General features: G+C 53.7%; 5 protein-coding genes across 5 annotated transcripts; all 5 read left to right on the top strand.

The window, feature by feature from the left end:
• Positions 1 to 1223: 1223 nt before the first annotated feature.
• CORC01_13831 (uncharacterized protein) lies at positions 1224 to 1397 on the top strand (the record flags this gene model as incomplete). The annotated part of the gene is made up of 1 exon (XM_022625447.1): positions 1224 to 1397. The coding sequence occupies one exon, from the start codon at positions 1224 to 1226 to the stop codon at positions 1395 to 1397; it is 174 nt and encodes a 57-aa protein (XP_022468060.1).
• A 2366-nt stretch (positions 1398 to 3763) lies between these two features.
• On the top strand, positions 3764 to 5472 carry CORC01_13830 (benzoate 4-monooxygenase cytochrome P450; the record flags this gene model as incomplete). Its single annotated transcript, XM_022625446.1, has 3 exons — positions 3764 to 4746; positions 4805 to 5225; positions 5281 to 5472. The coding sequence occupies 3 exons, from the start codon at positions 3764 to 3766 to the stop codon at positions 5470 to 5472; spliced, it is 1596 nt and encodes a 531-aa protein (XP_022468059.1).
• Positions 5473 to 6191: 719 nt separating this feature from the next.
• Positions 6192 to 7591, top strand: CORC01_13829 (uncharacterized protein; the record flags this gene model as incomplete). Its single annotated transcript, XM_022625445.1, has 2 exons — positions 6192 to 6454; positions 6508 to 7591. 2 exons carry the CDS (start codon positions 6192 to 6194, stop codon positions 7589 to 7591), a joined length of 1347 nt encoding a protein of 448 aa, XP_022468058.1.
• Positions 7592 to 8670: 1079 nt separating this feature from the next.
• Positions 8671 to 12950, top strand: CORC01_13828 (RNA-directed RNA polymerase; the record flags this gene model as incomplete). Its single annotated transcript, XM_022625444.1, has 3 exons — positions 8671 to 9817; positions 9901 to 10662; positions 10717 to 12950. 3 exons carry the CDS (start codon positions 8671 to 8673, stop codon positions 12948 to 12950), a joined length of 4143 nt encoding a protein of 1380 aa, XP_022468057.1.
• A 695-nt stretch (positions 12951 to 13645) lies between these two features.
• CORC01_13827 (uncharacterized protein) lies at positions 13646 to 15100 on the top strand (the record flags this gene model as incomplete). Its single annotated transcript, XM_022625443.1, has 1 exon — positions 13646 to 15100. The coding sequence occupies one exon, from the start codon at positions 13646 to 13648 to the stop codon at positions 15098 to 15100; it is 1455 nt and encodes a 484-aa protein (XP_022468056.1).
• Positions 15101 to 15482: the final 382 nt, after the last annotated feature.

Raw genomic sequence — 15482 nt, 5'->3', positions numbered from 1 at the left:
CCCCCGTCGACGTTCGCGCGCGGTGATCAAGCGAGAGGAGCCTCATCAACCCTCACATCAACTCGATTGGCCAGTCCTGGTACCAAGGGCTTCGATTAGATGGCGTCGGAACGGGATGCCGATTTCTGGACTTGGCTTGGCTCATGCGCGGGCCGCGCCATTCCTCTTCAGCTATGCCAGAGAGACTCAATGTCTCCGCGAGTGGCCTCCTTCGCCTTGGACTTGGCGACCTAGCATGCTCATTGCTCAATGCTGGGGGACGCGTCGTACCCTCGCTAAATCTTCTTCTTGGCAGGCATACAACGGCATCTTCCAGACACTTTACTACTGTGTCAATGAGACGAGGTATCGCCATCACCGGTCGGCGGTCCAGGCTTGGCGCTCTCAGCCATCAGCCATCGAGATTGCCCAAACCCCCCTGGTCCCAAGTACTGATCCCAAAATTTTCTGACTAGACATTAACGCGTCAGGGTTTCACGAGCTCGGGCTGTAACTCGGTTATTGACTCGCAGAGGAAACGAATTAGGAAACAGCCGTCTATGCTATACACAAGAAGCGACTGGAACCTCTCTCTGCTCATCAGACGTGGAAGGTAAGCTTTCGGGTGGAACGCGAGTGGTGCGCAGTTCATCCTTCGTGGTCCCATCTGAAAGCCTCGAGTTGCTGGGCAGACTACAAGGTCGTCGATAAGGTTCGAGCAAGATATCACACGGCAAAAAGGTTTTAGCCCATCCATTTCATGGCTCTCATCATACACAGCGTTTCCCTGGCTTTCCTTTGATTGAGTGAGATATGCAAAAACATAGTGTACAAATCAATTCAACCTTTGAGCCCTGCCCTATAAGCCCAATTTGAATTGGCACACCTCCTTCGACTCAACCCCAGATTTTAGGGCTCTCCCTTGGAAATCGTCCCTGCAGGGGCCCTGCTCTAACTTGTTAGGAGACCGAACCCGAATGAGAAGCCAACCCACCCTTCCCTGGGTGTGTCCTAATTGTAGTGAGCAAACCTGGCTCTAGCAACTCCCTGCCGCTGGCGGAACGTTTCTGGGAGCATCCCGGTGACCTTGGCAAGCCCACGAAACTCAAGTCGCCTCGCTGGCGGGGCCCCTATTTCGAATGTCATAGCTGGACTCACAGTCCACACTTCACAAAAAAATTCAAGGTTCAGCCAGACCCCGGGTCTGGCCGCGGATCATCTCCCCTCCTGCTTCTTTGAACATCATGCCCTTGGCTGGCTGTGTCGGACAGCTCGGACGCCCGCTGTCGTCTTGGAGCGGGGGACCCTGCCTTTTTTTTTTCCCCTTCTTTCCTCTACCCCTCCGTACGAATACTTCTTCGTCCCCCAGGCTCCATCTTCACCCGGCCCTCGGGGTGACCCCTGACCATACTGTGTAGATGAACGACAGCAACTTTAGGAGCTTTCAACGACGAGGTGCCCTAGGTTCAAACCTCGGAAGATACCGCGGCTGGCTCATATACGAGTACAGACTCCCTCCTAGAGGCCTCGTAGAGGATTCCTCGCAACCGGGCGAATCAAAGAGATTACCGCTGAACAGCCCTGGGCGACGTAACGTAGCAGCCAGGGTGATTTTTCCGCGCATCCTCTAGACTTGACAATCCGAGTCACAGGACGCCCAGTTTTGGCACTAGGGAACCGCCTCTTTTGTCCCCTGTCAACGCCTACTTGACTCGGGTCGACTCAAGCCGTTTCGTTCCTATGTTTTCCAAAGAACGAACTGGCACATCAGATTGGTCGATTGCAGGGCACATTCTGACGCCAGCGAGTCAAGTAGCTCATACAGGTCTTGCTTTTCCTCAAGAGGAATCGCTGATTGCGTTTCCGTAGCCCGTAGTAGCCCGTGGGAGCCGGTGGCGGATTGACGCCTAGATACGGGTAGCTTGCTGGCACCGGACGACCGGCCCGTCGTGTTTTTTCCTTCGTTCTACTACGGTATCAGGCCAAAGTTTAACCCCCCTATCAGGTATCTTCGGCCGTGCTTCCAGAGATTATGTCAGCAGCACAACTTTTGAGATCCGCGTGCACGTCAAGCACAATTCTGGCCATTGAGAGTCACTGCTTTGCCTGGGCCAGACCCATACTACCTGGTAGGGAGTTTAAACTTACCCATACCACCATTGTAAGTAAAGCCTCAAGAGAGGCGTCGTACGTACTCTCTCCTACCTAGAGAAACGACCCTGAGCTTCAACGGGCACCCTGACTCAGAAACCTTGGTATTCGAGAGTCATCCAACGGTCAACCATACCAAGCAAGTGGAGCGCCGGGACCTTTACAACTCCCGTCCACGTTGCCCGTCCCCTTCCCGAAAGCCCCCCCCGCGGAATGGAGCTCGGGCTATCACGCGGCCGGTGAGCAAGTGGGAGCCGAACGATGCCCATTGCAAAGTTGGCCCCCGTAGTTCTCCGCGTTCTACCTTCCCGCGGTTCCCGGTTGTGGAGCTTCTTTGTTCTCCGCGGCCATCTCACCTGTGCCTGGTGGCCACGATCCCGCTGCCGTGCCAGGCCCCCATCCCGATTTAGCAGCGTCCTCTTCTCGATCTGTGTTCAACGCGTTTCTTCTTCCGTGTGTCACTTCCCGCCTGATTGTCGATCCGAGTGTCAAGAACCCATGCGTCCAGGCCCCCCCCCCATCCCTTTGTCGTCGCCGAGGAATTTCCGATCTGTCAACATCCCCCTGAGAGAGAGGGGGAGGGACCCATATACTCCGCAATGCGGGCGCACACGAACTCGGCAGTTGAGATAAGATCGAGGTTGACATGAGGCTCCGTGGGCCCTGATCTTGGGGAAATTGACCACGTCTCAAAAGGTTGTAAAAAGTCGTCTCGTTTTCTTACAAAAATAAAACACAAGTCTGGAGCGTTGGGTTCGGCCCGCCTCTGATACTTTTTTTCTGGGGTAATTTCCGGGCGGTTTTCTGTTGTCTTTGTTGGCCAAATTCAGATCAGCGGAACTCTGGAGGTTCCGTCTGAAGTCCAAGTATTGACTCTCAGCAGCTCGCGGGGATACGATGCGACTCCTCTGCATGCGTTTTAGAAATGGCCATGGCAATCTCGGGCCAGAGGTGATTACGTGGCATCTCTCCTGGCCGCCTGATGTCGAAGACTTCCCTACTGACTAGTTCCAGAATAGCGTCTCCTCTGCATATAGATACCCGTTGGAGAATATCACAAGCTCGCAGCATGACGTCCGCATTGTCATCGTTCTCGCAAGAATTGCACATTCGGCAGCGCGGACTTGTAATTCCGTAATTCCGTTGTCAAACTCTGGCTTACTTGCCCAGAATGACCCGATGACAAAAGCCTCTCCGCATCGCCGCCCTCCCCGCATCACCACTTCCCCGTGCTCACCATGACCTTTTGGCGTCGGCAGTTCTTTTATTGGCCATTTAAGCTTTTCGGATGCCAGTTGTGTCGCCGGCGCAATTTGGAACTGTAAAAGAGTGCCGTTTCTGTAGGCGTATAGTCTAGGCGTCTAAGGTTTGGTGATGTCAGCTTTTGGGTTTCGGCGCGGCTGGAGTTGCACATTTGTGTTAGATGACTGATCAGTTGAGGACTGTTAAATAGCCTGAAGATCAAATCCGGAGACAGGATATATATTGCATGCCATCCGTAACGACCAACAGGAGCCGTTGGTAATGGCTCTAGTCATGATACTGTATCTAGAACGACGGTACGTTGTAAAGCTTAATCCTGCCTAGCATCGTCTTTTGTGCGTCTTCGAGCTCGTGAGCTACCTAAGCGATCATGGACTCTCCGATGAAAGCAATGGATCTGGATGACAGCACTCACACGTACATCGAAACGGCCGGGCTCTTGCTCCGACAATACTGGCCGATTCTACTCCCTCTCGCCGTGTTAGCAAATGTCCTCCGCACCCGTTACCTATCCCCGCTCCGTCCATACCCCGGGCCGTTCATTGCCTCATTTACCCGTTTCTGGACGGTTTTTTCCACCGCATCCGGTCATACACACCTGGATCACATTGCGCTTCACCAAAAATATGGCCCGGTCGTTCGCATCGCGCCGAATGAGGTATCCATGGCATCGCCCGAAGCCGCACGGCACCTCCTGAGCGCCGGCAAACGATTCTACAAGACGGCGTTTTATGGCGTGTTTCCGCCACCGGAGAACCCAGACATCTTCACGGAAGTCGACGAGGAAGCTCATGCAAGAAAGAAGAAGGTTGCCAATGTTCCGTATAGCATGGCGGCGATGCAGCAGCTCAGTCCCTTCCTTGACGATACCATTGACCTACTGGTGACCAAACTTGACGGCTTCGCGTCGCAACCCATGGAGTATAAGGCTGACAAGTCGGTTGACCTTGGGGCATGGCTGCACTACTTTGCCTTTGACGTGCTTGGCGAGGTGGCTTTCTCGCGAAGCTTCGGGTTTCTAGCTGAAGGTAGAGACGTGGAGGACGCCATTGTCACCATTGACCGCTCACAGGCTTACAACGGGATCGTCGGTCAGGTCCCGTGGGTTGATAAGCTACTGCGACGGAACCCCTTGTGGAAGTTTATCCCAACGCTCAACACCAAGAATGCGCCAATTACTCGGATTGCGTTGAGTGAGCTGGAAAGAAGGCGACCCTTTGATAAGGAGAGTGAGGGCAAGTTACGGAATGACGACGGGAGGAAAGACCTGCTATCGAGTCTGATCAAGGGTCATTTGAAGGATACCGAACAGTTTACCGAAGGGGACATTTTTGCCGTTGCTCATGGCGCCATGTAAGTGTCAATATTTCGTGAGAATGGCCAGTGTCCAGGACTGACTGGGTCGCAACAGCTTTGCCGGATCCGACTCTACTGCTTCAACCATGCAATCACTCTTCTGGCACGTCCTGTCCGCACCGCACGTACACTCTAGGCTGGTTGCTGAAATCGAGGATGCCGTCAAATCCGGGGCGATGTCCTCCACCGGCAACGTATCCTGGAAAGAAGCCCAACAGTTGCCATATTTCCAGGCCTGCCTGAAGGAGGCCATGCGCGTGCGACCTGCAGTAGGACTCAACATCAGCCGCTTGGTTCCACCGGAGGGAGCCGAACTAGATGGCCACTTCTTCCCTGGAGGGACGAAGGTGGCCGTCAACGGCTGGGTCCTGCACCGCGACAAGCGCACGTTTGGCGAAGACGCTGATGACTATCGCCCGGAGAGATGGCTGGTGGATGATGATGAAGCCAAGAGGATGGAGCGGTACATGTTCCAGGTGAGTTGACAAAGGACTTACTCTCGGACGCGACAGAGCTAACAGTTCTCTACAGTTTGGCGGAGGAAGCCATGTCTGCATTGGGCGGAACCTGGCTCTATTGGAAATCAACAAGGTTGTGCCGCGTCTACTTAGAGATTTCAAGTTCAAGCTTGCACATCCTGGGCGACCACTACGAGCTAGCGCTACTTTTTTCGTAGTCCAAAGTGGGCTGGAGGTATCGATTGAGCGACGAGGATTTGCCTAAACACCTGTCTTTAGTGTGAAATTGCCAGGGTAAATGAGCAAAAAGATTGAGCGACAGTCCTTCATAGTATTTCTAATGAGATAAGATGAGAATAGTCACAAAGTTGGTGTCTTATGATTCTGACTCATGGTGATGTTTGAGTCACTGCCTCGTCAAACGGATACAGGGGAATTGCACCATCTAATTCAACACTTCCCAAAAAAGACAGCTCAGAGAAAAGCTAGTCGAGGTTGTCGTTCAATCCTGTAGATCCCCGACTTCCGGCCCGAGGGAGTGGTCGCCGCCCCATCCCCGCGTGCAACGTCGGGAAGTGTCCGACGTTGAGGGACCAAATCGGGGCAAAACATGCCATCCGCGTGTCTTCATTGTGGGTTGGGATGGTGCGAGACCAACCTAAATGGCCGGATAGGCTGCGGGGGGAAATCCTATTCCTCCGAGCTCTTGATTAAGAATCCAGTCAGAGACGACCGAGCACGGGAATCAGCGTGGTGCTGCGGGGTGTCAGATACGGTATCACCATCGCGGTGCGAAATGGCGTCACGCCGGGCTCGGCCCCGACCCCACCGAGGCTTTCGTTATCTCCAACCCGGAGCCGTGGGCGGCCAGCGTCGGACAGCTGGGTGGTTTGATAAAAGCGGTGGATGACCCAATATCTGTAGCCCCAGTGTACATGTTTCGTGTCCTGCAACTTTGAACTTAATCTGGAGCCTCGCAACCAAATGGGTAGTACAAGTCAGCAGCAGCAGCTCCAAGTCGCCATCATCGGCGCGGGCATCGCCGGCCTGACGGCTGCTATCGCGTTGAAAGACCACCCAGGCATCAACGTGCAGATCTACGACAAGGCGACGGAACTGCGGGAAGTTGGCGCGTCGATTGCGTTGGGACCCAATGGCCTGCGGACGCTGGAAAAGCTGGGCGTCCATAATGCCTTGGACGATTCAATCGCCTTCCGCAACAAGTCGGGCTACCCCATGATCTATCGGTGAGTGTGTTGATATTGGATCGCACGGCAGCTGAGTCTGACGCCATGAGTAGGCATTACAAGACTGGCGAAATCGTCTCGGTTGACGAGCATCACGGCAGCGTGGAGGCCCGCCATAAGACGGCAAGATTCCACCGCCCGCATCTGCAGCAGGCTCTGCTCAAGCACATCGATCCTGCCCAGATCCACCTCAACAAGGCTTTCAAGACCATTCAGAACCAAGAGTCAACAGGCAGGCTGAATATCACCTTCGCAGACGACACGGCCGTCACAGCAGACATCCTTCTCGGCGCCGACGGCATCCACTCGGGTGTGCGGAGCTTCTACGTTCCCTCGTCTCGGTCAAAGTGGACCGGCTGGACGGCATTCCGCGCCGTGTACCCCGTCTCCCATCTGTCTCATATCCCCGACATCCCGGACGAGGCGGAACACTGGTGGGGGATCGATCGCACGTGGTTCATGTCAAAGCTGGGCAGAGATCTCTTCTGCATCGTCGCTTCCCACCAAAGCGACCCCGATGCGCCCGATGCGCTGTACAAAGACACCGTCTGGAACACTGGCAGCGACATCGACTTGCTCAAGGAGCATTACAGCGACTGGCACCGTCTGGTGCGCGAGATCATCGAGGCAACGCCTGCAGATTCGTTAAAGGTGTATCCCAACGCCTCTGCCCACGGGCTCGAGAGCTGGGTCCTGGGGCAGGACAGGGTGACGTTTGCCGGCGATGCGGCGCATGCACATGGCGGAGCTTTTGCTGCGGGTGGGAGTCTCGCTATCGACGATGCCTGGGCCTTTGCGGCATCGATCCAGCACGTCTTCCCCCCGTCGGCCACGGAGCTCCCGTCGGCTGCGGACATTGCGACAGCATTGAAGTTGTACGAGAAGACCCGGAAAGCGCATACTGACCGGGTGCTTGAGACGGTGCATTCGACGAATAAGAAAAAGGTCGAGAGGTTGGCGGTGGTGGAGAATGATGATGGCTTGCGGGCGAGGATGAAAAATCGGGTCGAGCCTGTTTGGATCCACGAGCATGATGTCGAGTCGGTATTCGGGCAGGTCGTGGCGCAGGAGAAACGCCCTTCGGTACCAGGGGCAGCGTCAGATCCATCAGAGGGGCAGATAGGAAGCCGTCTTTAGAGGCCACGCCCGCAAGATGGTTGAGGAATCTTGGCAGCTTTGCGTGAGAGTGAATAGAGATATCCCCTCGAAGGTGTGAGCGTGATGTTGATTTGCCTGGAAAAACCTGCTTTGAGTGCTTTCGAAAGCATATCGCAACGACTGATTCATCTAGTTGACAAAGGTCAGCTCATCTGCCGTGTATGACCCCCCGCCATAAACATCACAGAGGGGATGTACGAATCTCGTAGCAAACTGCATGATAGTAGCCCGGTCTCGCATCAATGAAATCAGACTCACCCTACACAGTAAAGTCGAAACTGTTCTTGTTGTTTGTTGATGTTGGTCAATACACGCAGGTTACCTTGGGATGGCAGACGGCAGGGAAAGGAGCTGGAGCATCAGTCAAGGCCGTCCCTGCACTAACACCACTAGATCCCGCGATAGTCTGTACTTGCGGACACATGTGGATCTCTTTAGTAGCTTTGATTGGCCAATTATGGAGCCGTTTTTCGACCATTCCGGGATAAGCGCCCGTTCCGAGATGTCCGTGCTTCTTGTCCAATGATTGAGCTTGCGCAGGCCCCACCAAATACTCCTTCCCGTGTTGCTCTCCTCTGGCTGGGTCGCACCTGCAGTGTGATGCAAGTACCTCTGTACCTCTCTCTTCACTGCGAGCCTGCGACAATCCGTCCTCCTCAGCCGCTCTTCCCAAAGACGACGCTGGAAGGCTACATTGCCAGACAAATTATTGCTCTCTTCTCCCTTCTCTTTGAGCGTTGTTCTGCAGCCTTCCTTCGGCCCCTGCGCCCCCTTCCTTACCCGCGTCCTCCCTTCCTCACCGCTCCGTTTACCCCGCTGAGCCGTTGCGCCTAGAACGCACGAAACATCTCAAACTCATCTTCTTCTACTCGAGCACTCCGACATGGCACGATCGTGCTGCTACTCAGTGTTGCGATAAGTAGCAACATGATACAATAGTCTGCCAGGCCTCATTCAAGCTTTCCACTCGCTACTCTCCTCGGCAGGCATGCCCTCGGAGCTTCGGCATGAACTCTGATTCTGACCTCCCTCTGCGCTCAAAGCTCCTTAACACGACCATGGCGCCGCACACAAAGTCCGCTCCATTGGCGCCGAGGACCCCGAAGAAGCCCATTCAAAGCGATCGAGTCAAAGAAGTGGTGGACAAGCTTAATCGCGAATACAATCTCGCCGTCGAGATACCCGATGTGACACTTACACCGGCTTCGACGCGGCAACGCGCCCGACAAGATGCAGCCTTTGCAAGGAGTGAGAAGATAATTCGCGGCATCCGATTCCATAGCTTCCAAACCACTCTGTTGGACAGAATTCTTCGGTCCTTTCATATGGAAGCCAGAGCGGCTAGTCAGAACTGGATCCGGCCGTTCGATGATGACGAACCCGTCCCGGAGTCTGGAGGGGCGCCCAAGGCCGAAACTTCAGGCCAAGTATTGGAGTTGCAGGAGGTATTGATCAGCGTCTTGGATATGGCTCATCCTCGAGCGAAGGCGAGCGCCTTAACTTATGCTCAAACCGGAGCGGCAGCCTTCGCCTCACCCGACCCATGCAAGTCAAAGAGAAGATCCGAAACGGACACCACAGTCGAGTCACCTAAAAGAGTCAAGGCAAGCCTTCATCACGGAGACGGAACGGAGAGGGAAGGTGCAGTACTCAATGCATTGGACAAAGTCCCAAGCCGCTCTCGATCAGCGAAGCCCGTGGCCATGCCCGCACAGTTCACCAGGGATGCTTCGAGGCCGCACAAATCTTTTGGGGTTCCCCCTTCCGTGCGCGGAAATATTTACGGGAGCGTTTCTGTTACGACATCTGCGAGCACCAGTCGAACGTCGCTGTTTTCGAGGGCAGATGAGCAACTGCCGGGCACGCAAGAGACAATCCCAGCTCCGATCGAGGAAGAGGAGATGCGAAGGCCATTGCTAGATCAAGAAACAAATTCGTCGCAGTCGCAGGACCTGTTCCCGGCATCTTCTGGCCATCTTGATGCTCTCAATATCTCATTCACAGAACATGAAGTAGACACGTCAACGAAGAACTCCAGGAGACCAGCTGATCTCGCACCCGAACCATTCGGCAGTACCTCTAACTGGGCAGCCGTCAACTCAGGGGTCTCGGGTCTTCGGGATCCATCCCTGTGCCAACCTCTGTTCACTCCCCTCAAACGATCTGAGCCGGTTGATCTCCGGTCCCGCCTTGACGCTTCCTGGCGTAAGTCTTTCCACTAGACGTTGGGACCGTCGCCTTCACCGCTAATCTGGCTTCGCCTCGACCGCATGCTAACCGTCATTCAGCGAGATTCCCCAGTTGGCTCAACCGTGCGCCATTCGCCGTCGCATGGGAAATTACGCGCATTGCAGTTCATTGCGGCATCGATTTGGGAGAAGTGGTGATGGATTACGACGAAACGTGGATCAACTACAACCAAATCTGGAAGGCTCTCTTGGCCCATCCTCTTTTCGCTGGCAAATCATTTCCGGAGCGACCCAGCACAGATGCATGGGCTGCAGCTATGTCTGGCTTCAATACTATCAGAGGACAGCATGTAGTCTTTTCTGCTCGTTTCGTTCAAGTCCCTCGAGCGAAGAAGGGTCCCATCTTCTCCCTGTCAATGCAACCCATCGCCTTGGATCAAGGGTGCCGTCTGCATCGCAAATTCGGCTCTGATCGTTTTCTCGAAATCTTGATCCCATCTCCAAAAGGGTGGCAGGAACCTATTAACAATCCCAAAGTATCTGAGGAGGTTATCCGTTGGTTCTCTTCAGAGCGGCACTACCTCGCTGGCAGACAATGGCGGGCATATTTCTCCAAAGACGCGGGACACAAGACGCCACAAAAACACCTGAACTTGGGCCCGGAGCCCAAGCCTGTTTACCAAGACAGGCTCTATCTCTTTGCCGAGAATGGGAACAACTTCCACGAAGCCCTCCCTCATGAGAATCCTAGGGACCTGAGGGACCATAAGCTACAGACTTGGCAGATGCTTGACTGGCTTCTGCAATTTAATGACAATAAGACACAGCCATTTCTGAAGTTGTTCTCCCGTATACAGCTTGGTAGGAGGCACACCCAAATCCGCAGCCTGTAACTCCTATTGATTTCCTTTATAGGATTGAGCAAAACGACGCCAGTGATCGTTCTTGACCCCAAGCAGATCATACACCGTGAAAAAGATTTGCGTTCACAGACCAGCGGCAAGGTCATGAACGATGGAATCGGCCTCATGTCCCGCTCGCTCGCTCGAAAAGTCAGAGATGTACTCGGCCTCAGTGATATCCCGTCTGCTATTCAGGGTCGCCTTGGTTCTGCCAAGGGCATGTGGGAAATCGATGTTTCGGACAATGACGACGGCCTCGACGGCCTCTGGATAGACACGTGGCCATCTCAACGGAAGTGGGAATGTGATTTTAGCCTCGACGAGTATCGCACACTCGAAATCAGTGCCCATTCGATGGAGCCCCGGTCTGCAAGCCTCAACATCCAGTTCCTCCCAGTCCTTGAGGATCGGGCCATAGATAAGGCAGCCATGCGAGAGAGTATTGGAAATATATTCGTCGAAGAACTCAACCGTGAGCTGGAGGGGCAGAAAAACGCAATGAAGCATCCCTTGGAATTCCGCAAATGGAATGCCGAGAACTCTTCTACAAGAAAGCAGCGGCTGACCCATGGTCGGGTGCCTTTCCTGGCTGGTCTTCCGGTCGAACGCGAAGAGACCATGAATTTTCTCCTGGATGGCGGATTCGAGCCACAAAAGCAAAAGTTTCTTCAAGACATCGCCTGGAACCTTAGGCGTTCTCTCTGCGAAAGTCTGAAGAAGAAAATGAGCATCAAGATACCCAACTCTACCTACGTCTTCATGGTAGTGGACCATTTTAATCAACTTGAAGAGGGCGAAGTGCACTTATCCTTTTCGTCAAAATTTCAGACAGAGACCTTTTCGGGCTCCATGCTCCATGGTTGCGACGTTCTCGTGGCTCGCTCTCCGGCGCATTACGTGAGCGATATGCAAAGGGTCAAGGCCGTGTTCAAACCGGAGCTACACCCTGAAAAAAATATCATTGTTTTCTCGGCCAAAGGAGACGTCCCTCTTGCAGATAAGCTTTCCGGTGGTGATTATGATGGAGACAAGGCATGGGTATGCTGGGAACCAGCGATTGTTTCGAATTTTAAAAACGCAGAGGTGCCGCCCAGTCCAAACCTATCCAGCTACTTGAGGATAGACAAGACGACATTCGGAGACCTCGTACAACAGCAAGACAAAGGGCAGGACAAAGGGCAAGACAAAGAGAAAGACAAAGAGGAAGAAAAAAGGCTTGCGATATCGGACATGATCACCCGCAGTATTGCCTTCAGCATGAAGCCAAGCTACTTGGGTATTGCAACCAACTACAAGGAGAGGCTTTGCTACCACATCAACAGTGTGAACAATGAATATGCCTGCCGGTTAAGCGCCCTTCTGGGCAACCTTGTTGATCAGGCCAAGCAGGGCTTTGAGTTCACGGCAGATGACTGGAATAGGTTCTGCCGAGTGGAGCTTGACAGCCACAAGTATAACGGAAAACTTGAAGAGCCGGCCTACAAGTCCGAGAACTGGTCAGTCAAGGGAAAGCCGGTCCATATTATTGACCACCTAAAATTCTTGGTGGCGAAGCCAGCCATTGACCGAGAACTCGAAAAGTTTCACAACGCAATGAACACGACGTCGGGTAGATCTGGGCATGGCCTACGACCTCTTCGTTTGAAGAATGATGGCGAAGAGGAGCTTACAGCGGAACTGTGGGACCCTGATCTTGCTAAACCTTATGAAGCGTTTGAAAAACTTGCGGCAACGAACCCTTCTTTGAAAAAGGTTCTGCGGAATTTGAAGAACGACTTGGAAGATGCTGGAAAGCGTTGGGACAAAGGGGTCGCACCCATTAAAGACAAGGACGACATGAACCGCGGCATACTCGAAGTCTATGAGCTGTGGCGAACGATCCAACCCCGACCAAATGCTGCACTCGAGCCAATGGCTGAAGCTCTGTTGAGGCAGACATACGCAGGCGAGGATCACACAAATTGGGCTTTACTGCGTGCCAGCACAACCTTCAAGATTTTCTACAGACGCAAGTCGAACTTCGCTTGGCGGATGGCGGGCATTCAGCTGCAATTCATCAAGGCAATGACTACGGCAGGGCCTGGCAGCGTTCTTGTCCCTGTGGCCCCGAGTATGTATGCTGCGATGAAGCCAGACGCCAAATTCATCACCCAGGCCGTCTCTAAACTCAAGGATGAGGGATCCGAGTATCCTGGCCTCGACTCTGACGGCGAGAACCACTGGCAGGGATCTGAGGGCGAAGAGTGACGACCTCCATGTACACCTTTCACGTCTTTTCACAGGAGTAACACAAGGTCCTGTGGCCTAGGTGCGCATTTATCCGACTACTGTAATGCTTCTGCCCAAGGTTTGACTTGGGCTTGGAAAGGAATTAGAGCTTGGAACAAAATCCGGAGCTATCATGACGAGGGAACGAAAGAGGTGCGATTTGGAATTTGCTTGGAAGCGATTCTGCGGATACCCTTTGTATGCAGGTTGTTGGAATTTTCGATACACTGCGGCGGCGTCTTTAAAGCACAGCGAGAAAAAGACATGTATAGCCGGCCTTTTTTCCTGCTCTGCTGTGATGAGTCCCTCCCCACACTGAACCTTTACGTCCAAATGTGTTTCCCGCGATCAAACCCCCCTTCCCCTTCCCCTTAGGCAACCATTGTGGGAAAGTCTAGAGACGCCGTACAACCGAACAACTTTAATAAATGGATCTCATATAGATACCTGCGTAGGATGATCTTTTCGAAGCTTTCATTGCCCTTGTGTATATATCTGCCGCACCGAGCTTTTCTTCTTCTTGAAAAAGCTTGAAGAGAACGCATTCCTATTAAAGAGTTTTGCTCATGCTCCTCGCCGCCTCCACATATCGACTTCATAACAGAATATCCAACAAGAGACAACTAAAAACACGGAGAATCCGAGAATACAGGCATAATATTACAGCAAAGAAAATGGCGTCGTCAACACGTAGCAATCAACCAACTGCGGTCCAAGACCGCGATGCCCTTCTGGAGTCCTCTGGAGCGAGATCTTTCGTCACCGAGGCATATAGTCCGCAGAGGACCCGACACGTCCGCAAGGGCGCGCGCGACGACTCGGACGAGAAGTCTTGCACGGCGGAGGTCCTTGCAGCGCGGTCCGGGGAGAAGATCCAATCCACAGAGAGGGCCGGAGAGTCGTCGCGTAGGTCTCGGAAGAGAGATTCGACGGAGCGGGAGGCCGAGGGTAGGACGGGCCCCGAGCCTCCTAAGCGGCGTGAGCCGTGTAAATTGCTCATGACAACTTTAGACATGGAGGGACAACCTCTCACGATAGGGAAGCGGGTCGCATCCTGGCGTAGCTTTCAATCTGCTGCCTATCCCTCAAACGACGTCTTGAGGAAAGAGGAAATCAGCTCAGTCCACGAGGTCGGTCGTGTTCCCCTGGCTACGGCCAGCAGTAACGACAGCAATGCCACCCACTCCTCCGACATAGCTCTCCAAGGACCTCGAGGTAGAGATGCGACGCCCAGGCCTCGGGACACCGAAACGCAAGTCCCGTTGCCGATGCCGATGCCGTCGTTGGGTTCCGGCCCAGCATTCCGGCGTCCGACCGAGCTGAGGCTGCACTTCATCGCAGAATCAAAGAAGCTAGATGCGCGAGACGAGGTGATGAGAAGAAAAGAGGAAGAATCAAGGAAGAGGGCAGAACAGCTGCAGTGGCAGCGAGAGCAGGAGGAGGAGGACGAGGCCAAGCAGGAGAAGCTATCCGGTGGCACTAGCTCCTCCTACGGCGTTGAGCAGGCTTATCGCGAACTGCTCGAGGGGATCAAGGACTGGAAGCTTTCGACGACCAAGGGGTACCAGACGATCAAGGAGGGGCTGGATCGAATCACGACTTCTGCCACCCAGGCGGAGCAGGAGCCGGTTGAGTTGGATTCCGTCGCGACGGAGATTCGTCCCGCCGCTGAGGGCAAGTCGGAAGGGTCGTTGGTTCTGGGGGGCGAGACCTTACTCGACTCCGAGATCACGGACTTCACTTTGGGTCCTCCTCTCTCTCCTCTGGTAGAGACTGCTTGGACATCTAGTAAGGCGGTACCTCCTCCTCCTCCTCCTCCGGCCGACCCGGATTTCCAGCGCACGCGAGCCCACCCCGACGCGAGTCGAAAGAGGAAGGTGGTATATAGGCTCGTGAAGGAGGCCGATGCCCAGGTCTTTGATGTCGTGAGCCATGAGGATGCGAAGGACCCCGCCGACGGGTTCACGTTTAAGGAGGTTGAGAGCTGCGGGGGCTTGTGCCGGGATGAGGAGGAGTGCAAGAAGATGTGCATCTGTCAAGTTTCTCGCCAGGAGGCGCCGGAGGCTGGGCGTGGTATTTCGAGAGCATTGCCTTTGGAGTTTTACGAAGATGATTTTGTGCTTGTTTGAGGGATTGGGGGGAGTGGACTCACTGGGACGACTTGGTGTCTATCCCACAGCTAGGAATTGCGAGGGAGTTTAGTTGCTCAGGGTCTAGTTTATGAGATCATGAGTTTACAAGGCAGTTTCTAGTTTCAATGTTCTAATTGACCCAAATCTTATTAGTAAGTGATTTCCCTAGAGACATGCGTTGAGTGAGTTGGGGGTCCGTCGGAGTCAATCTACCAATTCAGGTACTTGCGTACAATAGTATGACGCACTACATACTGAGAGCCTGGAGTCTGGATCATGCTATTTGCCATGGAAAGTGTTATTGTATTGTTTTTCGAGGATTTATGAGTTTTCTATGTGTTTTTGCTATCAAAAATTGTGATGTTGATGTTGATGCGCT

The sequence above is a fragment of the Colletotrichum orchidophilum genome (assembly GCF_001831195.1).
Source record: "Colletotrichum orchidophilum strain IMI 309357 chromosome Unknown Scaffold_216.1, whole genome shotgun sequence".
NCBI lineage: Eukaryota > Fungi > Ascomycota > Sordariomycetes > Glomerellales > Glomerellaceae > Colletotrichum > Colletotrichum orchidophilum.
Note: the sequence above shows the minus strand (reverse complement) of the source record. Positions and strands in the feature narration are given on the sequence as shown.